The sequence below is a fragment of the Centroberyx gerrardi genome, chromosome 7 (assembly GCF_048128805.1).
Source record: "Centroberyx gerrardi isolate f3 chromosome 7, fCenGer3.hap1.cur.20231027, whole genome shotgun sequence".
Classification (NCBI taxonomy): domain Eukaryota; kingdom Metazoa; phylum Chordata; class Actinopteri; order Beryciformes; family Berycidae; genus Centroberyx; species Centroberyx gerrardi.
Window position 1 is genome coordinate 2,967,084 of NC_136003.1, and position 24,152 is coordinate 2,991,235.

Here is a 24,152-nt window from a genome sequence, read left to right on the forward strand (position 1 = left end):
TGTAACTTGCCAAACCACCAGATATTCTTTTAGATTTTACATGGAATCAAACTCAAGACTGAAATTGGTCCAAATGAAAGCTTGATTGTAGAGCACAGAGTTCACACCTTCACTGCGGTTACAAAGAGACTTTGATCCATTTTTTTTACTCACCAGTTACAAATTGTCTGACACTTCTGGTTGTATCATTTGTGTAGAGCCTCTTTGAACCAGCTGTGTGTGCAGGCTAAAAATGAGTGGTCTCTGCTAATTATGTTTGAGAATCTATAACATATAGTGGTGAGAGTCCTGTAGTTTTTAATGCATGTTAAAGCTGCACAAGGCAAGATTTTAATGTAAAAATCCAGCCATCTCATAGCCTAAATCACAAAGTGGGGCTGCAATAGAGAAGGGCGTCTTCATCATTACTAATTGAGACACAGATGCATCCTATTTGCCAAAATTTAATTCTGGGTTAGGGTTAGTTAGTGAGGTTAAGTGAGGAATTGAATCTTAAAAGTGAATTCCAAAAGTGTCTCCTAAACAGCAGTGAGCGAGTCCTCCGTCCAGAGAAAGCTAGAATTAACAATATGGGGTGTAATTTGTGTCATCTCCTGGAGAAGTCGGAGGAGAAGAGGAAAGCTGCCATCCAAACGCCATTTCTCTGCACCGTGTAACAATCACCCTGCTGTCAGCACCTTGAATGGAAACTAAGCTGCTCCTCATACTTGCTAACGTCGTTGCTGCCGTGAATGGAACCTGCGTCAAGCCAGCTTAATTATGTTTAAATAGAACTTCCTGAGGAGAGGTTTCGCAGAAACTGACACAAATTAATTACGATTTTGCTCAATTGGGGCTGTGTGCAGTTTACTGACATCACGTTAAAGGATTTCTGGGTATTGAAGTCCTCAAAGCAGTTACCTCTCACTGCCATTTGGGGCTGCCAACGTGTGAAAATTGCCTTTAAATGTGAATTTCCCACACAGCTGGCATACAGCCTTTGAATGTCTCCTGTTCCTCACCAGCAGTACACAGGACTTTGGCTTTCTCTATCTCCAGCTCCGGCCCCCATTTCTCCCCAACAGCGCCCTCTAGGGTCAGACGTCTGAAGGTCTGGCTCAGTTCTTCTTCGCCCTCTCCGTCACTGCACTGGCTGAGGAGGCGGGTCGCCAGGGCAATGTTGCCCCGTTTACGGGCAAATTTGACAGAAGTGAGACACAGCTCCATTAGGTGGCCGTCTACGGAGGCAGAGGAACCTGGACCAGAGTATAGATGACAAAATTTCAGACCGTCATGTGAACGAACCCACTCCTCACACACATATCCAACATAGGACAGCTCTGAAATTGTCAATAATAATAATATAATAAACAACACTAGTCATGACTCACCAGTGCAACGTTGGGATCAATATAGACAATGAAAACAACAGACAAATATAGCCGAGCAGTGATTCCGTGGTTCAAGAACTAATGGCATTTCAGACCAGCTTGACCTATATTGTGTAAAGGCACACTTACATGCAACATGGGGACCAAATGTTTGTAATTCCATTAACCAGTTTAGGAGATACAAATTTATGGCATTTTTGGCATCCATTATGAGATGATTTGGAATGCTGTTGCAGACATGCTTGATGATCTCTGTTTTTTTGTTAAGGCATGCCTATTGTAAAGTTCATTGGTTGTTGACGCCTATTTTGTTTATCTGATTTTGCTGGAAAATGGTTCCACAGTGTAACTCAACCCCCTTTAACTATATACCAAGTTTGGTAGTGATAGGTCAAAAAAAAAAAAAAAAAAGCGTTGGGTGATCCCAAGGCAGATTTGTAAAGCTAGGATACCTGGATCATGTTACCACATTTCGTGGCTTTCTTTGAGATACAGCCTTTTAAAATTTGAAATGTCATTACAGCACAGCACACCCTTCTGGTCGAGCTGCATAAAATTTGGTACACATGTTTGAAATGTCTTTCCAGACAAGACAATATGTTTATTACATTATAGGCCACACCGACTTCATCAGTGGCTTGTCTTATTAGCCTTACACTGGGAACACCGTTATTTTGTAATAAAAAAAACCATAAGAGCACATATTCAGAGGTTCTATGTTCAACTTAGGCTACTAAATGATAAATGGACATGCTAACAACATACTGATCACTAATATGACGGTGGTTGTTGGCGGGGGAGGGGGGTTAATTTCAATAATATGAATTACGGTGGTGTTATATATATGTATATATATATATATATATATATATATATATATATATATATATATATATATATATATATATATATTAATTAAGGATTGGGACTTAAAAGGCAAGGATAAATTTGAGCCAGAGCTGGTGATATATACATATATATATATATATATATATATATATATATATATATATATCCATATATCACCAGCTCTGGCTCTAGAATGAATTTGCTCATGTCTACATTTTTTCCCCCCAGATGTTTTTGCTGACTTTCTTTTTAAAGAACAACTTGGTTCATACCTTGCCCATTAATTAAGGATTGGGACTTAAAAGGCAAGGATAAATTTGGGTCTTGATGCCAAACCAGTTGAGAGCCATTGTTCTGAGAAAATTGTAACAATACTCTGCAATGTGTATATTAATTGACAGATTTACCTTTGAGTTTGAGGAGGAGCTGTCTCTGGAAGATGGTGTATCTGAGGGCATGGAGGCAGGGCTGGACGTCCTGCTGCTTACAGGAGCTCAGAGCCTCGCTGTACAAAGGGATCACACAGTCCTACACAGCAGACAACAACACTCGGGGTGTAATTACACCTAGTTTCAGGAGTTGATACTAAGGCTTCAGGTACTTGCAAACATAAAATAATATTGCCGTTATTTCAGTTTTCATTTTTACATTGTTTCCTGTATGAGTGTCCTATTCCAAAAAACTTCAAATTTGAAATTTTAATTTTCAATGAATGAACACGGAGTCATAATCATGAATAATATTTAATTTCATATTAAAAAAAAAGAAAATGATTTGACAAAGTTTCAAAAATATTTCATGAATATCGCAATATTATCGAATAGCCGCCCAAGCCTAGTGGCAACCTTATTTAGCACTGTGTGACAACTGAAACAATGATTATGTAGCGGACTCTATGGACATTATTCACCATAATCTGTGGTTTGGGTATGTTTAACACACGCAGTTATATTGTGTGGTTCTCAGGGTTAAGGAGACACGGTCCCTTTAAGAAAGTCTGTATTTTCTGAGTGACGTCAGCTCGACGTAGTGTTGTTGTGTTTTGGGCAGCGCGATGTAAATTGTCTGGCTCTGTGGTTTGAAATAAATGACACACGAGTTGGTGTAGTCAACGAGAGAAGTTGTCCGTCTCTACATTCCTGCCACTTCTACAATATCTTATATCTTGGGTAATAACTGTGGTTGGAGGTTCTTACCTCTAACCAGTCTTGGGCACCTGGTTTGAATTTCCATTAAGAATCACATGCACAGAGAGTCAGTCAGTGCAGTGCTACGGGAGAGAATGAGCCAATCCACAGCCTGTCCTTACTGTCTATGAGCCAATCTGATCTCATCATGCAGGGAAAGATATTGTCTGCTTGTGGATTTGTTCCAAATACTCACTTTGCTGAGTCTTGCTATATTTTAAATGTCCATTTTAACAGGGTCTATGTGTCTGGTCCAGTGCTGGCCTTTATCGTTCAGCTTTGTCATTGCAACAACACTCTATCCTTGTAGAGCGAGACCATCAGCATGGTGGGCAGGTTGGACTGTTTCAGAAGCAACAACAATGAATGATCTGAATGAAAAACAAAACTGCCCATTCAGGCAAACAGAGCAAAGTCCACTTGCCCAAGTACTTGTCACGGGCAATTGGGCAACTTACAAGCAAACCAGGGCTTGTAAACAAAATTCACATGCAGCTTGCTTGTTGGACAAGCTGCATGTGACCCCGTCATCCCGTGAGGTTAGAGATTTTGGTGGTGGGGAGTGGGGGATTCAAGTCCCTGTAACTTTAGTTAAGCATGACGTAATGTCTGCGCTCTTGAAACGCTGCTTGAAACATGTTTGGTGTGAGACAGGGTATGATAGTGTGCAAATATGTGTTTGTGTATACCTCTTGTCCGGTGAGTGTGTTTTCCAGGGCAGCAGTGCAGTGTAGCTGCAGAGTGGGGAGAGTGGGCAGGGCATCTGACAGGGTGAGGGTGGACAGACGGAGGGGACCCAAGCAGATCCGGCCAGTCTGCTTCAGGCAGCGCACCAAGGTACTGCAACATCAAATTACATGACTTATTCCAAGTACAAACGGAAGTAATGTGACATAACTGGGGTCAAAAATGCTCATGCTCAAAGATTAGGAAGCAAGTCAAACTTTGATACTAGAGATGCCTTCGATGATGAATGCTAATAACATTTTCCAAGGCCAGGCTCTAGTTGACCCTCTATCGCACATAATGGCAGTCCTGGGTTCTGCTCTAACAGCCATAAATATCCTGTCTTTGCAACATGAAACAACATGAAAAATGCAACCACTGTTCAACCACTAAAATTACATCCAGCCTTGGTGAGAAGACTGTACTGATATATCCACATGTTGTCATATTAAAATTCTGGGTAATTCCTGGTGACCAAGTAGTTTAGCAGTAGAGCGCACACCCATAAAAAGGTGCAAACCAATGGTCCAAAGGGTGAGCAAATGACTCAAGTGGAGGAATTCAGGGATCCCGGGGTCTTAGTCACAAATGTGGGTAAAAGAGATCATGAAGTTGACTGACGGTTAGGTGCAGCAGCTGCAGTAATAAGGGTATTGCATCAGACCGTGATGGTGAAGAGAGAGCGGAGCCAAGGAAAGCTCTCGATTTGCCGGTCAATCTTTGCTCCGACCCTCACCTGTGGTCACCAGCTCTGAGTAGTGACTTAAAGAATGAGATTGCGAATACAACCAGCGGAAATGAGGTTTCTCCACAGGTTGCTAGCCTCAATTACCATGACAGGGTGAGGAGCTCAAGAATCTGGGAAGACCTCAGAGTTAAGCTGACTAACCAACTAAAATTCAGAATGTCATGGTATCCCTTTATATAAAAAGACCCATCCAAAGCAAACAAAAATGGGGAATGGGGAAAATTTTCCCCATTTGAAAACTAACTCAGGATTGGCTGTGGTCTTCTGCTCTTGCTGGTGATTGCTGGTGGTGGCTGTTGTCATGGCACTAACGGCGCTGCGGAGGAGCTGCACCTCGATGGCTTTCTGGAGCTCTGATGGGTCTGGACTCATGGAAGGCAGCAGCCTCTTCAGATCTGACACACACAGACACACACAGACACACACACACAAACAGTGTCCAGGGTAAAAAGGGAATCTTGGCTGAAAAACAAAATCACTGAACTATACAATTAAACAAACTGTGCTGCTTCTGAGGTTCAAACCTTGCTCATCTTGTGGAGCAGGCAAACTCGTCAAAATGATCAAGTGATAAGAACACAGACACCAAAATCATCCATGTGTCCCCAAGTAAATCGTTGGCACCACTGAACAGGGTCCAATTACTAGCAATGAAGAAATAGCATCTCTGCAGGCTCTTTATTTGAAAGGAACGCTAAAATAATATATAGCATTTAGGGCTGTGAAAATTTGCGTTAAGTTTTTGCAATTAATGTGAAATGTTTAATGCCTGAAAAAAAAAAAAAAACGCAATTGACACAGCATTGTTTTTTTTCCCAGAGGGCGGCTTTGACAATTTGCTCCTGTGTTAGTAACGGGATTTGTAAACAGTAACCTGATAACACATCTTCTGCTGCCCTACAAATTTAACGGTAGGTAACATGATTACCTTGTGGTATTTAAGTAGCATTAGTGGTCCTGTACAGGATCTGTGCTTGTTTACCCACGGCAGTATGAAGAGGCATTTTCAGGTCAGGCAAGTAGTCGGTCTGTCATCCACACTTCGTTAATAGGCCTCTAGATGGCGCCGTGGGCCTGCACAGGATCTGTGCTTGTTTTTTCTACTTCATATACATCATTTTGCTAGATTATATACTTGATATACCATCATATACTATACTACACACAAACACACTCATGCCCTATGGGCAATTTAGGGTCTTCAATTCACCTGACCTGCATGTCTATGGACTGTGGGAGGAAACCCACGCAAACACAGGGAGAACATGCAACTCCACACAGAAAGGACCGGGGCGGAGATTCGATCCCAGACCTTCCTTTGTGTTGTGTTTAATTTGGTGATTTAAAATTTCAATAACATTTTGTTTCCGGGGTGAGTCCCATAATGCACCTACCCAGCTTATCCTTGCTGCTAGAGCTCAGTAGGCTGTAGTCTTCTCCAGGCAACAGCTGCAACTGAGCTCCACACTCGGCCAGATCTCCGTCCTCAAACCGGCTCAGAGCCCGGATATAGTTGAAGTCCGTCTTCAGGTGGATGCTAGCTGGATTGGTGGAGTTTTTCTTGAGGGCATGGACACTGGCCTGCCACTCCTGAACTGAGGGCCAATCACAGAGTGCCACATAGCACTGACAAGCTTTGTTGGCCAGGAAGTTGATCACCTCAGGAGAACACTCGCTGGACTTCAGCAACACAGTCTTCCTGCTGTCGCCTGGTCAGAGGAAATCCAACAAAAAGATTTTAAAACAGGGGTACTGGGATGCTCAATGCACAAGTTCATTGCAAGTACATTACAGTGTTGCACTTATTTTTATTTTGTAGTGGTGAGACACCAAAGCAAGAAAAAGAAATGGTTGCTGTAGTGAAATTGCTGCGGTGCTGTCTGCGTTGTTCCAAGTTTCACTCACGCCCAGTTGTTTTGGCTGCAATAACATAATTTTCACTGCACGCACTCCATTACGTGTTTCCGCATACAGCATGAACCAGTCTTAAGGACGAGTGTGTAGTCCCTTTCACACATGCAGCCTGTTCTGTAAATGTAACGGCAAGCTGTCATGTGTGAAAAGGAGCCAGTGTTAAAATGCCAGTAAATCAGTTCTGCCAATTTCACTTTCATTGTTAACGCAATCTCCCTCCAGAAGATAATTAAATATGGGTCCAATGTTTAGTTTAATGGTTTAATAAAGATGCCCAAATAAATTTTGCCACTCCATCAGAAAAACCCCCCAAAAAAACAACAACACAGAAACCTGCTATCCTTAAAGCTGCATTACGCAAGATTTTAATGTAAAAATCCTCTCCACCACCTCCACCACCACCACACACTAAGAAGACATTTAGTTTACTGACATCGCGTTACAGAATTTCTGGTTAATGAAGTCCTCAAAATTCAAACAGTGACCTCTCGCTGGCATCTGGGGCCACCAACGTGCAAAACGTGCATAGTGCAGCTTTAAGAACCTACTCTTAAACCTCATTTGTATCATACATATATCCCTCATAAACAATTACAAACCGATCTCTAAATTGCCATTCAGGTCCAATGTTTTGGGAAAAACTGTCAGCCAAGTAGTTACATTTATAAGCAATAATGGTCTATTTAAGAACTTTCATTTTGGTTTTAGAGTCTTCATGGAACAGACAGTTCTTAAAGTGCAAAATGACTTTCTTTTAGTGGTTGATGCAGGAAAATGCTATTTAGTTCTCCTAGATGTTAGTGTTGATCATTCCTCATATTTGCATGTACTGGTTCTGCTCTAGACGGGCTTTCCTCCTATCTGAACAATTGAACTTTCTCTGCTGCTATTGGGTAGTCCATTGACACAAGTTACCTGTGGTGTCCACCAGGGTTCTATTCTGAGTCCAACGCTTTTATCCACATAGGAGTGCTAAACTCTGAATCCACCCTGGCCACTTCTCTACTAATCTAACTTAAGTTTCAATGCAATTTCAATTCAATTTGAGTCGTTTTCGATTCCTAAGTCTAAATCTGGACACTACCGACTGAAATACAGGTAGAGGCCACCCCCCACAAAAAAGACATTGCAACATACCACGTCAAAACTTAACTGTTGTCTAGGGATAAGACTACATGGACAGTGTGTGTTTGGTGTGTTTGGTATTGACCGTTGCTCGTGTGTTTGGGGCTGGTGGTACTGCTGGAGAGTTTGAGCAGAGAACGTTCAGAGCTTTTGATGCTGCAGTCCATCCCTGTAACCGCACACAGCTGATCCTGATACTCCACAGCTGCCTTCTCAAACCTACACACACACACATGCACACATTATTCAGTACCATAGAACCAATTAAATTAACCTAACATCTGATAGAGAACTTACCTGTACAATAGTCAAAAAATTGTGTGGAGAGAGAAAAGTATACTTCATTTCCTAGTTGAGCCATGCAATTTAGTGGATGTTATCAATTTGCTTAAATTTGCTTAAAGTTAATAACAATCACAGCATTTCAATAGTTTTAAATGAAATGCTGGTATGTGGTCAAAAGCAGTAGAATATAACAAAATAACATAATAAACCACATAAACATTGCTTAGTTACACTTTACAGGGAAGGTAATGGGTACACAAACCTGTACTATTACTACCATTACTGAAGTTCAGATTACCAAGGCCTGCGTAGCCTTTGGTAATCTGTATGACATTAGAAAATGAGAGTAGTGTTGACAGACATATGAATTATGAACAACTAAAATTATAGGATATTACCAGTTGGATTAGCAGTATTAGTATAATAGTAGTAATTAGTATTTTGTCATTTTTCAGTAGTTCAGAGCACACAGAAAAGTTCAGTACTTTGACTATTCACATACTGACAGGTTACCTGCAGGTTCAGAAAGCCAAATTAAAGATTTAAGACCATTTTAATGCTGCTTCGAATTGGATGCAAGTCCAACTTAATATAAGAGTGAACATGGATGTGGGTCAAATTTACTGTGACTGGAAGTTGGTCACAGTGTAATGTAATATGTAATGTAATGTAATGTAACACAACATAAGAAAACAAAACACTCCTGACCGTCACATTCACATGTTTTGTTGAAACTACACAATTTATGGCATTTGTCTTACTCTCTTCCTCAACTAAATATCATTGAAGGTCAAGAATCTGTCAGGGCCACTGTCTAATTTTATAGTTGCATCAAAATGAAACACAATTAAAGTAATAAAATTTTTTATAAAAAAAAAAAAAACCCTCTAATGACTGTATTTAAGACAAATACTTTATGGCCATAAATTTAGATGATTTCATTTCATATTTTAGTTTTAAAGCCCTTGGTTAAAACAGTTTGCTTACCGTCCCTCGGCCTGCAGGGCGACGGAGCCTAGCCAGCCCAGACTCCTGCCACCAGTGGAGAGGCTCCAGGCTGCCAGGCCCTGAATGGCCTCAGGACAACGCAGCTCACACAGAGCCTCCACCAGCAACATCAGAGGAACCTCCAGCTCTGGACCCTGAGGGAGATAGAGGAGATCAGCTGCCCGCTTACTGCCCGTTTAATCCACACAAGGCACGAATGCGCACATATTTTGGATTCAAAATACTCAATTCTTCCAAAAGGTTGCAAAGAAGGTGTATGAGTGGATGCATTAGTGGTTTAGCAAGCTAACTCTGGGCTTAACCCTGGGTTGTCAAGACGGTGTCTCAATTTAAAGCGGGTAACACTGCCATGGTAAGAGGCTGCATACCAGAGCAGGTTAGGTTCAGGCTACCAGATCAAAACATATAAAAAGCCCACCGCCTCACCAATCAACTATCTGTAAAAATGGCATTAATCGGTAAAATCAGCTGCTATAGTTATTGATTGAAAGTAAAACCCGCAAAAATGTGTGTTTGTATTGTGGGCCAGAAAAATGAATCGTGACATTTTATTTCATTTTATTCTGCTGTAGTAATCACAAATGAGATGGCTTGCCTATCACAATTTCACAAGCTCTCCATCTAAATTATATTATTTGCACTGTGTAATGACATTTTTAAATGTCATGTGTGCATTCTATCAAGCCAATGCCATTGCTAGAAATATTTGTGGCTCAGAAATAACATAATAATAAAACATAATCCTGCACAATAATAATATAAGTTCAATGACAACAAAGTAGGACACTTTGTTGTCATTGAACTTATATTACACTGTATTGTGGTTCTATCGAATCATGAGCTCCATATCGCGTATCAAATCGTAATGTGATATAAGCATATGTCCTATCCCTACTAGCAAGTAAATTTAAAGTAATTGAAAGTTAATTTAATGGGGGTTTCCTCTTTTTACTTTTTAGTAGGATGGGGGTTGTGTCCAACTGTCCCCTGTTCCGTCTGTCTGTCTGTTAGCAACATAACTCCAAAAGTTATGAAGGGATTTGCATGACACTTTGTGGAAAGTTTGGTCATGGGACAAGGAAGCACTGATTAACTTTTCACACCGATTGGCCAAAGAGGGGTGTGGCAGTGGGCGTGGCTTATCACAAAAAGGCATATAACTTCAGAACGGATTCATGTAACACCAGTGTTTCCCACACATAGACTTTACTTGGGTGGGCCACCCAGGTATATTCACGGCCGCCAAAGTATATTTGGTGACCCATTTTAGCATTTTTTATTTTTATTTTTTTATCCGTCCGAGAGAACGACGCCATCCGCGATCAATTAACTAGTGGACAATCTCCCCTCGCTCTACCCCTCCAGGGTTTCCCACACAGAAAACTTTGTGGCGGGCCGCCACAATATCAGCACTGACCGCCACAAATTTTATTTTTTTTCACAATTTAATCATAGAACTGCGTGTAGCGCTTTGATTCGCTCAGCCCCTAATTGCTCCACGCGATCTCTCTCTCTCGCTCTCTCTTTTTCTCTGTCTCTCGCTCTCTCTCGCTTGCTCTCTCTGTTGCTCCCCCTCTCTCTCTCTGTTGCTCGGTCTCTGTCTCTCCCTCTCTCTCGCTCTCTCACCGGACCCGTCTGTTTGCCTCCCACTGCACACGCGTGAGGGATATTTTTTTTCCATGCCAAGAAGACGGCCGACTGAATTCCCGAAAAGAAGAACTAACAGTTAACGTTACTCGGAATACAGCTGAGTTTCCGAGATTAGCACGCTGTATAGCCTAGCTGCTAGTCAGTATCCACTGAGTGGACTGATAACGTTAATATTAACTTTTTAACTCTGACTCTGAATGTTTGCTCCCTCAATCCAGATTAATATTGAAAAATATTTTCAAAGAAGGAAAAGGACTGGTCCTGAGGAGGAGCAGGACAGTCTGGACCAGAGGAGCTGCTGAGCAGTAAAACAGAGTAGATAATAATGTCAAAGGCTGTAATGTAACGATGTAAAGATACAGGTGAGACTGACAGCACAGAGAGATGTAGCAGGGCAGAGGGGCAGAAAAGCAGATTTCTCTGTAAAAGGGGTCTCATTTCTATTCTTCACCTTATAGACAAAAGCAAGCAACAAACAACAGTGTAGCACTGTTTATATTTTTAACTTATGTTATCTTTGACACAAAGTACTTTAGATATATACAGGTTAGTTATTTGTTTGACAAATGGAACTATTTAAAATGGAGTACATTAGATAATTTTTCAGCCATCCTTTTTCAGGATCCTTTATTGATATATTTATTATTATTATTGATAGATTTATTATTTTTTCCCAAACTTGGTGATCCTGCTTTTTGTTGTGACTCAACACAGGAACGTGAACTGCAAGGTGGTTTAGTGGGCATTTTTCATTTATCCTTCAGTCATAATCGTGGTGGTTTGCATACAAGGCAGGCTGCTAACTGTGTGTGCCTTAGTAGCTGTAGCCAAATGATTTCTTTAAAACACTGATATTTTGTCGCCACCCGCAAAAAAGTGGCAAATGCACAGTGGCCTACCGTAGTTCCCCTTATCTTTGTCTTCTTTTATAATAAACTTTTAATAAACTCATGACTCCCGCAACGTATTCTGTGACTCATGCAGGCTATAAGCTTTAGGCAGTACGCCTGATAATCCACTATAGGGAAGGCGGGGTACAAAAAAACGTACAGTCTTTGGATAATGAAATTTGAACTTGCTGGTCACTTGAAAGCTTCATACAATGGCTAATGTATACTGACCTGGGTGCTGCTGTTTTTGATCTCGGTAAGCAGGTCAAAGCCGTGGCGAACCGTAACCGCCGGCTGGCCGGACAGAAGACCCACTCTCATCAATGCCAGGCGGATCCTGGTCAGCCAATCCTGACACGTCTGACGGTTGGTGTAGAAGAACGTCCTGATACCCTGAGAGGCAGGAAGGGAGGGATTTATCATGCCACTGCTGGAAAAAAAACTTGTATGTGTGTGTACAGAATATGTGTGCACCTTCTTTTTAAGTGATATTCTGCGGGATTCTTGTTTTTATTTTAGTCTTCACCTTTGGTGTTAAGTGGTTACTGCTGTGGTGTTTTTACATTGCACTTCCCAGAAATCACTTGTCAAAAAACAGAGTGGCAGGACAGTGACGTCTTTTTCCTTGGATTTTGTGTTGACTAAGTTTGAATTTCTGTGGGTGGCGCTCTTATTTATCTGTTCAGCTATGGTGGCCATCGCTGTTCATGCTAAGTAGCTAGTTCTTCTTTTATATATATTTCAAACTGCTGCAGCTGCTGAAAATGTAAAATGCATCACTTCCTTTGTGCCACAGGTGGCCTGTCAGTAGTGTAGTTAGAAAAAACTGTACCACCAAAAGCCTCAACGCATCTAATTCAGCAAATAGTAATGAGGAAAAAAAGGTTCAGGACGGCAACTTGATACATACTTGATACATCTTCAGGGCACTGTTGGTTGCTTGTTGATAGCTAGCTCTGAAATGCATAGGCCAATAAAGATGACTTAAGGGATCTAGTTGCCACCTATTTTCACCACTGCTATTAGCTTTAGTTCCCTGGAGTCAGCACTCCTTCAGTAGTACTTTTGAATTTTTGTTTTACTGGTTTACTGGAGGCGCCAGCAGCTCACTGCAAATGCTGAAGTCTGGATGGGCCCATGTATGTACAGTCACCTTTGGCGGGGTGGTGAGAGCATTGGCACAGCCCTCATAGGCATTGTACATGAGCTTCTCCAGGTTCTCCAGGTACTGCAGGAGCAGAGCCAGGCGGAGCTGGTTGGAGTGGTGACCGTCCCCATCACCTCCGGCCCCGGCCCATGCCCCAACGTCCTGCTCCGGGTTCAGGCTGTGGGCAGCCAGGCTCCGGATCATACCTGAAACACAGGGATACAGCTTCGTGAAAAGTGGAAAAATTCACTGCATCTGCAATCAGTCCTTTTTCATTTGGAATATTCCATTTTCATCTTCAATGAAACACATGCACAAGGGTCTGGTCCAACCACCACCACATTTGCATTGATGGTTATAATTTACATCACACAGGCTCAGCTCTGCCAACTAAAGCTTGTCCTGAATGCAGAGAAAACCAAACTTGGCTTTTCTAATTCCAAGAATATCTCATTGAATCAGAGTACTGCCACTTGACAAGGTAAAGCAATTAAGCTCGTCACCACCTACAAATACTTAGGGATTTTACTTGATGATCAACTCTCCTTTAGGTAGCATATACAGCATCTGGTCAAAAAACTGAAGCTGAAGTTGGGTTTTTATTTTAGGAATAAACCCTTGGTCCGAGAAATACTGTTTTAAACCAATTACTTTGTATTTAATCGTCAAATTCAAATGAGTACCCATATCAAAGTTTGATGTCCACTTTAGTTTCTGTTCTGTATGTATTCTGCACAGTGTAATATATACAGCGTTTATAGTTAAAATGGCACATATTATGGGCATTTTTCATTATTATTATGACATCAAACATTAATATTGGTACTCACTTATTGAATTTGACGATTATGCTGGAAGAGCTGCATGGAGCCATTTTATGGTTATTTATGGTTATTTTCCGTTATTTTTTGAACTCTGAAGACAGGACCCCAGCAACTAACAAACTTTACCCGATTTTCTACTGGCATGGGGTGAGCTAGTCTGCTATGATGGCGCCGCGGATGGCTGCCTCGGTGTGTTGGTGCGCATTGTTTTGTCTTGTTTTGTTCGTAAATTCAGTGTTTTGCTACAGTACCAGTAGCTCTTTCACCAGAAAAGAGCTATTCTTGACTTTGACTTACAGTACTCGTTGTGCTCTTTTACTTCTACTTCCTATTTTTCTCCATGTTTATTGTATGCACCTACATACCAAGGCAAATTCCTTGTATTGTGAACTTTACTTGGCAATAAACCTGATTCTGATTCTGATTCTGAGTAGATAATGACTGAATTTTTATTTTTGGGTGAACTATTCCTTTAAATAAAATGCATTAAAAAAAATACACAATTATTAAATAAAGCTTTTTCAACCATGTTTCTGAGAACAGCAATTTGGCCGTTGATCAAACAGCAATAGCTAGCATCACCTTTCTACATAATAATAGCAAGCTAATAAAGCAAAAATGTTGCCACTGCAAATATTGCTTGGCATTTGGCATTGCATTTTTAGTTGAGGTGGTGCATGGCAGTTGACACTGGTATATCGTTTCAGTTATGCACAGTGAATAAATCACTATATTATTGAGTTTCTGTTGACAATATTCCCGCTGTCGGTCAGTTTTTTGGAATTCTAATAAGTATAGTAGTAGTAGTATTAGTGGTTTGAGCTTAATGAACAGATGTTCAAAACAAAACAAGGCCTTCATCATGAATGTACAAATTAACAAATTTACACAGTCAATGTAATTGATGATGCTGACTAATCCTCACAGGCCTAAAAACGTCAAAGCAAAGGAACACAATTTTCTGCCATTTTTCTGCACATACAGGGATGTTAGAGCTTGCTGTTGGAGATCGAAAATAATTCTATAACAATATTCTTTTGTGCGTGTTCTAAACAAATACTTAAATATTCAGTGTGTGCCAAAATTTTCAAATGGCTAAAGCAGATTTTGGACAAAAAGCATCACTTCCTTCACCAAAGATTCTCTCAGTTCAAATGTTGTGTTTGGCTAGGTCCATTTTCCTGGATAGTAGAAATAGCTGGATGAGTCATGCTACTTTCCACTGAACCAGACTGGCCTTTATTTTCTAGAGTTTGTGAGACTTTGATAAAGATAACTGTAGCTAACAAAACAATGCCAGAGAGAGGTGGAGGGTTTTTTAAAGTCACAATGAAACCAGACCATCTTACTTCCTTAATGTGACGCATTTCCTGTTCAAACAGGATATTGGGGCAGGACATAACGCAGGAGGAGGGATAATTCAGAAGAGTAATTTTGTCTAAAAGCTAAAAAGGCATTTCAGTGCAACTTTAAAATGACTCCAGAAGCCCTCTAGTGGCTGGTCTATGCCATAGCTCTTCCTCAGCTGTTTCTTCATTCCTACATAGTTAATTTTGGAATATCATTTTAATAACGTAACTCAATATTTCTAGGTGCTTTTTGCAATGTGCAGTGCTTTAGGGGAAGTACAGTATGCACACTTTATGTAACACAAAACACCAAGAGCCCTGCGTAAGGGAAATGCAGTGTGCCATATCTCATCTCTATATCTCATCTTGTATTCCTTACTGCAGACTGCAGAAATCCACATACCAGGAAGTAGTATGTGATTTTCTAACTATAGTTAATATTTTGTTCAGTGAATCTCTTTGTTATAACAATACTGTGCTACCAAAGTACTTTGCTAAGAGGGGGAGTTTTAAAGTCAACGTAGTTTCACTCAATAATACAGTATCCCCCCGACCCTCTCTGGGCAACTAAAAAGCGCTAGCGCATTTGTTAAAGAAAAGCCAAGTAAAACATTCATCCCCATGAACAAATATTTGATTATTTGCCTGTTATGACCTATCTTTGATTGGTGATTCAACTGCACAGAGCTGGTCCTGGGCTCTGCTCCCTTACCCTCGATGGTCTGGAAGGTGTCCTGAGCTCGACCCAGCGGCGTTCGGAGCTTGGATAGCACAGTGAACTGGGCAGCCTCCCAGACCGCCCACTGCCACAGCACCGCCTCGGTCTTCAGCAGGGCCCGCGGCACCACGCCCAGCCCACTGCCATCCGCACCGCCTCGGCTGTCCCGCTTCTCCAGCCGTTGGCAGCTATGGTACAAACGCTCCAGCCACGGATCCTTGCTGTGAATATGTAAATATGAAGCTTAGAAAGGTTTCTTAACACTTAAGCCTGGTACAACATTAACACAATGCACACATACTCTAGTGCAAGTTGGCAACAGACCAACCTCTCTGCTTACAGTACAGGCACATCAACCAGCTTCCTGGAGCCTGTCTGAGGTTATAAATTGCTTACCCACAAAGGGTCAGCAAAGCCACTAAGCTGGAGCCAGTGACCCTGAGCGGAGTGTTTACAAATGGCTACTGTAGAGTGTCTACTTTTATACATTATCAATCGCAACCAAAAAGGAAGTTGAAATGAAGATGGTACACGCGTCCTGTAAACAGGGCGAGAATTCAAGATGGAAATATTATTCTCTCGCTTTGCCAATGTGGAGCTTATATGAGCTGAAAAGTGATAGTGAAGAAATAAACAAGGACGCTGTCGGGGCTGACAGCAAGGGTATATCCCCGAAATTCCCCAATCCTCTAAAGCCCCATTAAATCAAATGTAATAAAAAGCCATTCAATAATCACACAATAAGACTCCAGGGTTAATCTTTCCAATTATATTGGTTGTATGTCCCAACTATTTTTATTTCGCCAAATAATAAAATGAACCAGTTAATTACATTATCATTACTCCTAAACACTCCAAAATGAATGGATACAATCCTCTAGGGATTGTCTCCCCAATAATAAAGGGTATGTACCTTAACTATTTTTTTAACACTCAATAATAAATTTAACTAATTAGCTATTTTATTAATAATAATCACAGAAAGTGCAAAATTCATACAAATCTCCATAATTGCCTGAACAATTCTCTTGACAAATTTCAATACAATATAATGCACCATTGGTGAGATATGGGTCCAAATAGCATGGACATGAATTTAATTATAAATAATAATAAAAATAATAATAATCATAAATACATCAAAATCAATAGAGTTCTTCCTCTAGGGGTCGCGGACGTGGTTATTTCGAGGATACAATTACTGTAAAATTATTCCTTTTTTTTTTTTAATTCCCTCATGTTCCCTGTCTGGAACCAGGAACTCTGTGTCGCAGTGGGGTTATTAAAAAATTTGAGTAGTATTGAATTTTGTCACAATACATGTAGAAACAGAATTTCTGAACTGGAGCTGTCCAGAAGTAGACTCCACAGAATTTTGTAATTCTCATGTTGTGCAGGAATGTTCATGCTAGTTAGTCGATGAGCTACGAGGTAGCGGGGCTCCAAACAATAATCAGTATCAATGTAGCCATTTGAATATCTGTGAGAGAAGTTATCTAATGTATCTCAGGCTATAGCTTATATTTTCAGAATAACCCCCCCACTTGCGCTGATGGAAATACATTATTCTTCTCAACACTAACTTGTTGCAATGATAACAGACTTTGTAAAAACAATAGTGCAGTCAATCCCCTGAAAACAGTGATATACCCTCCACGGTGCAGCACTCCATACAGGATGAAGCCAATCAGGTCGCTAAAGTCCTGAGGGTGGAAGGTGCTGCTAGGCGCTCGGCTCATGTGACGGCGGATGGCCAGTGAGATCTCCCCGATCTCTGGGTGGCTGTGGTTACTGTGGACAAACACACACACACACACCACCCATTAATGTGACACAATCCAAAAGATGTGTATGGGTATTCAACACAGACATCACATCCACATTGGTTCTGAATCTAGTCAGCTATTTCCTGTGAGATCATTACCTTCTCAATTCACAACCTAAAATTGTTGAGATGTTTGTACCGTGTTAAGACAATAAACCAACATGATTAGATCCATAATCTGATAGATTAGATTAAACTATTTATCCCTGTGGGTAAACTGGGTCAATGCAGTTGCAAATAGGACACAGCATAGGATATAAATGAACAAGGGTTATAGAAACATACACAACTGACCATTCCAAGACCATGTGTAAAATAGTCTTGATTCCAGCACATTTCTATTCACTTCATTAACTTTCACTGAACAGTTTTACATCCAGGATATGCCATACACAAGATCTAAAAGGATTCAGCACCTAGAAAAGATCTATTTTAGATGCCCTATAGTGGTTAATGTGAGTCTGACCTGAGCGCCACATCCAGAGGGATTGTTCTGAGCAGCTTGCCATAGGCCTGCCTCACCCTCACTGCTGAGTGGACCAGCTGGACTCTGCACACATCCACACACCTAATACACCACGACATACACATATGGTTAAACGAAAACTTGTATTGGCAGAAATGCTATGTTCAGACAGGCAGCTCAAATTTTTCGATATTTTTTCTCAAGCCTAAACAGGCCAAAAACTCACATGGTATCCAGTCTTTTCAGGTAAGATTTAAACCACAACCATAGGTGGTTGGAAACGCAATTTTACGGCTCTTACTTATTGTTACTTATTTATTTCACTTGTATACATTTATTTATTCATTGATTCATTCATTCTCTTCCTTTGTGAGATCTTGTACAATGTGTTTTGTTTTGTAATGACTGACTCTTGAATGGAAAAATAAAGCAAATGTAAAAAAAAAAATAAAAAAAAAATAAAAAAAGAAGGAAATGAGACAAGACAATGTAAGTATTATTTCCCTACAGACAGTGTTCCTCCTGGTTAGTCCGTGTAGGATTTCTCTGAAGTACTGAACTGTATGTGACGGCTGTTTGACATCCACAACATCATGCCCAAGAACCTTGTCCACTCTCTCTTGCAATTCTACTGATGTTGTCAAGTACAAATTACAGTAATATATATATATTACAATATGATGGGGAAAAATACATTTCAGTGTTCTGTATCCAATGAATGACACGCAATACAAAACAAAAAATGCAATTTAAATCGTATCTCTGAAAATGCAATTCAGTCTGACCATTCTGGATTTTCACTCCCATCACTCCCCACAGGAACAACAAACATGGAACCGTGTGTGTGTGTGGGTGTATGGGTGATGCTGACCTCTGCAGCAGCTCGGTGGACAGGGATGAAGACAGGACCTGGAGGCTGTTGCAGGTCTGAAGGCAGATACCTGGGTCTTCATTAAGGGCTGTCCAGAGAAAAGAAATGGGAAAAAGGTTAATACATTGCATACATTTATTTTTTATTTATTATATTATATTTTGCCATCCTATTTTAACAGGCGAAAAATTCTACTACTCTACTAGAAATGCTGGTTGTGTCGGTCCTAGGCTCACCATTGGCCAGCAGGCCTTTGCAGAACTTGTTGAAGGAGGGCAGGGAGAAGAGAGGGCTGTAGGTGTCTGACTTCTTCATCAGAACAGAGATTTCCTGAGCCCAGGTCAGCAGCAGCTTCCTGAACACAGCAACACAACACTCAGCACTCTGGCTTCACCTCTAATAGAGGGCTTTCAGGTGATGTAACACACCCTCTACCAGCCATGTTGGAGGACCTCTTTGCAACAATGCTTGAGAACAGCTGATTGAATTTCTGAACTTACAACTCAGTGGTCTCAACATTATGGAACAGATAGTTTATTTCTGTGCCTTTTTTTACCTGGGAAGTGCTCATTTCATTACCGATACATCTGTTTGATTCAGCTTGTTAGCTAGGTAACCATAGTATCTGGTCAGCTATCACTGTCTTGTTAACACATCTGATTTGCACAATAGCTAATGTTACCTGGCTAGTAGCTAGAGTTAGTAGCTAGTTAACTAGCAGTCACATGTTAACATTAACATTAGTTGCTAAATTACCTTACTTGCTGGCTTATAACTCAACTGGCTTCAGACTAACTTTTTCCACTAGTGGCACTGGTGCTACCTACTGAAAATTTTAGTAACACCACCACAAAAGTTAGTAGCACCCCATGAATCAACACCGAGTTTGATGTCAAAATAGTAATGAAAAATGTGGCATTTTTAACTATAAACGCTGCATGTATTACACTGTGCAGAATACATACAGAACAGAGACTTAAGTAGACATCAAACATTAATATGGGTGCTGACTTATTGAATTTGACGATTAAATACAAAGTAATTGGTTTAAAACAGTATTTCTACCCATTTTAAAATCTTGCGCTTTTATTTTGAAGGCTAAACGGCCAAACTGGAAGTCTTGTTTCTGCTAATTGGAGCTACTCTTACCTATCAAGGCCAGGGTGCACGCAAACGTGACGTATTTTGAAATAACAGCTAGAGTGGCGATTTCAGCTAAATAATAGTGTAAATGTCGGTCTTTTCAAGTCACTTTGGGATCGTTTGGCTTCCGGAGACTTGCATAATGCTGGACGAGCTGCATGGAGCCATTTTATGGTTATTTTCCGTTATTTTTTTCACCGTGAAGTCAACTCAGGTCAGGTCCCCAGCAACTTCAACTGTTTTGGAGAAGGCTTCTATGCCATTTGGCTGTGGAGATCAGGGCCTGCTGTATGGACTAACAAACTTCACCTGAGTTTCAGCTGGCATGGGGGTGAGTAGATAATGACTGAATTTTCATTTTTGGGGAACTATTCCTTTAAGTTTCTCATTTTTGGACAAATTACCATATTGTGCTTGGACCCCGCCCAATTTGATTCTACGACCTACGGATCAGAAGTTATCGGCCAAAATGTAAAGTTTCTTGTTATAGCACCACCATGCGGCCAATTGACGTGGTTTTGGTTGCCTGAGTACTGGCTGAGACTTTGGACCAGCACCTGGTGTGTGAGTGAGAGAGAGAGAAAGAAAGAGAGAGAGAACCTGGCCTCAGGGTAGAGGTGCTCTTTTGCCAGCAGAACTCCCAGAAGGCTTAGTAGTGTGCTGAAGTGCTTCTTTGTTGCTGTGGTGACTGTGCTGATGACTGCTCCATCAAACAGGGAGGGGGAAGATGACGACAGGCTGGACGAGATGAAGTGATCGTGTCTGGAAGGATGGACAGAAAGAACAGATATGAGGCTGGTTAGAAGAGGACAATCATATCACAGAGCAGCCTCAAGATGTCTCTGTCAATCATTTATTTGCATCTTGACTCCGAATGTGACCCGTTCAAAACCTTAGAGGAAATCTTAACCACATAGTGTAGCAAGAAAACAGCTGGTTGAAGATGGGATCTGATGCGATCACTTGCTCAACAAAACAAATAGATGTGAAAAATAGATTCTCAAAAGTTTGATTTTGTTATTCAAATCTGCTTTGAATGCCTCTCAAACAGGAAACTCCCTGTCCTACTGAAGAAGCTCCATTCTCCATAACCCAGCGCTGTCCCTAGCACACCAAGACCAAATTTCAAAATATGAGTGATAAGCTGATCAAACATGCCAATCTAATATACCTGGCTACAATGCTATATTATACACAGCTATTAAGTGTGTTTATTGAGTTTGTTTGACCCATATATCACTCTTAATTTGAATTTTGATGGTGGACTTAGACATGTAGTTTTTCAGTTTTTTGATCAAAGTGGATTTTAACAACAAAATCAAACTTTTAAGTGTCTGGAGTAATTTTATGGTCATTTTTGCCCTTTTTGGAACTGTAAAGAACCAGGACCCAGCCACTTCATTTCTTTTGGAGAAGGCTGATATGGGGCAGCGCTAGCAAACTCACTGTGTGTTATTATGGATGGACATGAGGGTGAGTAAATAATGACCAAATTTTCATTTTCAGGTGAACTATCCCTTTAAAGCCCCAATAGGCATTTGTATGACCCTGTAAAATTGGGGCATTTTCTCATTTGTTTAGACTGATCTGTTTTGTGTTCTTTCACGGTTCCCTCAGTACCGAAGACTTTTTTTTATTGTTCATATTTTCCAATTTATCACCACACCCATCCATTTTATACAGATCATTAGTGGGAAAAATACAGGCCTAATATGAATATGAAAATAAATTGGATAACAGTAAATTATATAAAAACAGATTAATACACCTTAAACTCTGTTAAAAAGTGTTTTTTTCCTTCTTTCCTTCGAGGCCCAGGGCGATCCATACTCTCAATTTCACTGTGGGGGACAATGAATGGCAGAGACATCTCAAGGCCGTTCAGTCTAACTGGAGTGTAGGATTCAAAATCCCATATAGGACAGCAGGGTTGCATGTCAACAGCATCTTTTACCTCTTATTCTACAATACAATATGTGCGTGTATGTGTATGTGTATTACCTGGTGCAGTGGGAGTAGAGGGTGTATAACACAGCATACTGGACAGCAGGGTGGTAGACTGCTAACTCAGAGTGGACCACCATCAGATTCTGACTGAGCAGAGCAAACACCGTGGGAGACAACGCCCACATCTAAACAGGGATAAATCAAGGGATATAATGAATGCATTCTGGATTTTAGCCTGCTATTTTCTTTCATTTGGCACATGTTACATTTTGGTGAACATGTCTAAAGCTGAACTATGCAATTTTCACACGTTGCAGGCCACAAATGGTAGCGAGAGGAAACTGGTTGAATTTTGAGGACTTGAAGAATGTGTGTAAAGCTTGACATCTAATGGTAAAACACATGGTACTGAAATTGCCTTCTGCTATTGGCTGATCTTTGGTGCCATGTCACAGATACAACAGATGGTGACATTAGCCGCCACCACCACCATCAGGGTTGAAGGACAAATAAAGAAAATTCTGTTGAAATGTCTGGTGAAGAAATTACTGTTGTTGACTCCAAAACACCAAGGAATTCCTGCTGTACATTTGCTTTCTAGTGAGCAGCAGGAACGAAAAGCCTAGTTTCTCACCCCAATGAGAGAGTTCTTTGTGTTGCCAATGGTGGTAAGGGTGCTGAGGTTGAAGATGAGGGTGAACTGGGCTCTGTCCGGGGGCAGCGTGAGGGAGGCGAAGGCAGGGTGCTGGATGTTGGGGCAGGGGCCAATGGGTGCCAAGGTCCCACCACTGGGCTGCAGGGGTGCCAGAAGGCTGGACAGGGCGCACAACATCTCACCCAATACCAGCTTATAAGCTGCCTCCAGCGTTGGGATGTTTTTCAGGCTCAGCAGTGACTGGTATACGCCGTGAACAGCTGACATCACCTGGCACACACAAATGAAAACTACCTCAGTGCTAGATCCATCCATGTCAACTGTGAGCATCTTGGAAAGTAATAAATGTTTTGCTAAAAGTGCTAGTAATAATTGTTTTGCTAAAAGTGTTGCCCGTCATGGAGACAGGCAAAATCTTTTGAGACAACAAAGGGTTTGGACACAAAGATGATGCATGTCATTAGTCTACAGTCTTGCAAATCTAACCAGATAAAGCTATGACCAGTGACTATACACATCTATTAGGGATGCACCGATAGATCGGCCCGCGATCCAAATCGGTTGTATTCACTCTAAATTTGAGATCAGAGAATTCCGATATTTCTTTTCCGATATAGGACGATCAGGAGAACCGATCGATGATTCCAACCCAAACTAACCAAAATAATAAAATGATATAATTTTAGAATAGCCCTACACTAAGCCTGGTTAAGTCAGGGTTAACACCAGTGAAGTTTGTATATCCACATAACAAACAGCCGGTTAGCTAATGCAGCTCCATGTCAGCCTTTTGTCGAGGCTTTATTCTTTACAGTTCCAAAAAGGGGAAAAATTACCATAAAATTGCTCCAAACAGCTCGTGCAGCATAATCCATGTGTTTTGAAGCCATATGAGTGCACTGTGGGTCCAAAAGTCCAATATTCACCTCATCTCCTAGATTTGCGCACTCACCATTTGTTTTTGCTACTAGACTTCTTTGGGCTACCTGATTAATAAAAAGTCTCAAATCTTCATGGACAATAAAAGTAAGCTAGTTATAGCATAGGCTCTTAAGACTAAATCAGGGAATTGTGATATCAACCGAGGGCAAACCTGCGGGGTGGGAATGGTACGACCAGGCCGAGTTTGCACTTGATTTGAAACAAACTTTAAATACAGTAGTAGTCAGTAAGTTTTAGCCTACTTCTAAATATTTTAGCCTATTTATTTCCAGTATTTATCTCCAGGAAACAAATTTTACTCTATAGGAGCACTACTGTGCTTACTCCCCCAAAAGCCAAAACACATTTGCACTCTCAACCACTGGTAGGAAGGGACCAGTGTCATGCCAGCTAAAACAAGGTTCTACAGTGCAAGCAAAATGCATTTGCTCCTACTTCCTTAAAAATGCAAATGAGAGGTTGAATTTAGGGGCACTGGTGTGACAGCAGGAATGCAGCGATTAACCAATGTCA

At 40.9% G+C, this 24,152-nt stretch overlaps 1 protein-coding gene across 1 annotated transcript in view; it reads right to left on the minus strand.

Annotated features, from left to right (window-relative positions):
- Positions 1 to 24,152, minus strand: part of smg1 (SMG1 nonsense mediated mRNA decay associated PI3K related kinase) — a 95,740-nt gene that overhangs the window by 40,353 nt on the left and 31,235 nt on the right. Inside the window, exons 13-29 of the mRNA XM_078284825.1 lie at positions 22,677 to 22,967; positions 22,097 to 22,227; positions 20,696 to 20,857; positions 19,189 to 19,307; positions 18,953 to 19,040; positions 18,082 to 18,183; positions 17,441 to 17,581; positions 15,785 to 16,011; positions 12,906 to 13,105; positions 11,984 to 12,145; positions 9,192 to 9,346; positions 8,005 to 8,138; positions 6,275 to 6,589; positions 5,125 to 5,275; positions 4,096 to 4,246; positions 2,627 to 2,747; positions 1,002 to 1,235 (exon numbers count right to left, since the gene is read on the minus strand). Coding sequence (XP_078140951.1) covers positions 1,002 to 1,235; positions 2,627 to 2,747; positions 4,096 to 4,246; positions 5,125 to 5,275; positions 6,275 to 6,589; positions 8,005 to 8,138; positions 9,192 to 9,346; positions 11,984 to 12,145; positions 12,906 to 13,105; positions 15,785 to 16,011; positions 17,441 to 17,581; positions 18,082 to 18,183; positions 18,953 to 19,040; positions 19,189 to 19,307; positions 20,696 to 20,857; positions 22,097 to 22,227; positions 22,677 to 22,967 — 2,884 coding nt within the window. The remainder of the gene's footprint in view (positions 1 to 1,001; positions 1,236 to 2,626; positions 2,748 to 4,095; positions 4,247 to 5,124; positions 5,276 to 6,274; positions 6,590 to 8,004; positions 8,139 to 9,191; positions 9,347 to 11,983; positions 12,146 to 12,905; positions 13,106 to 15,784; positions 16,012 to 17,440; positions 17,582 to 18,081; positions 18,184 to 18,952; positions 19,041 to 19,188; positions 19,308 to 20,695; positions 20,858 to 22,096; positions 22,228 to 22,676; positions 22,968 to 24,152) is intronic.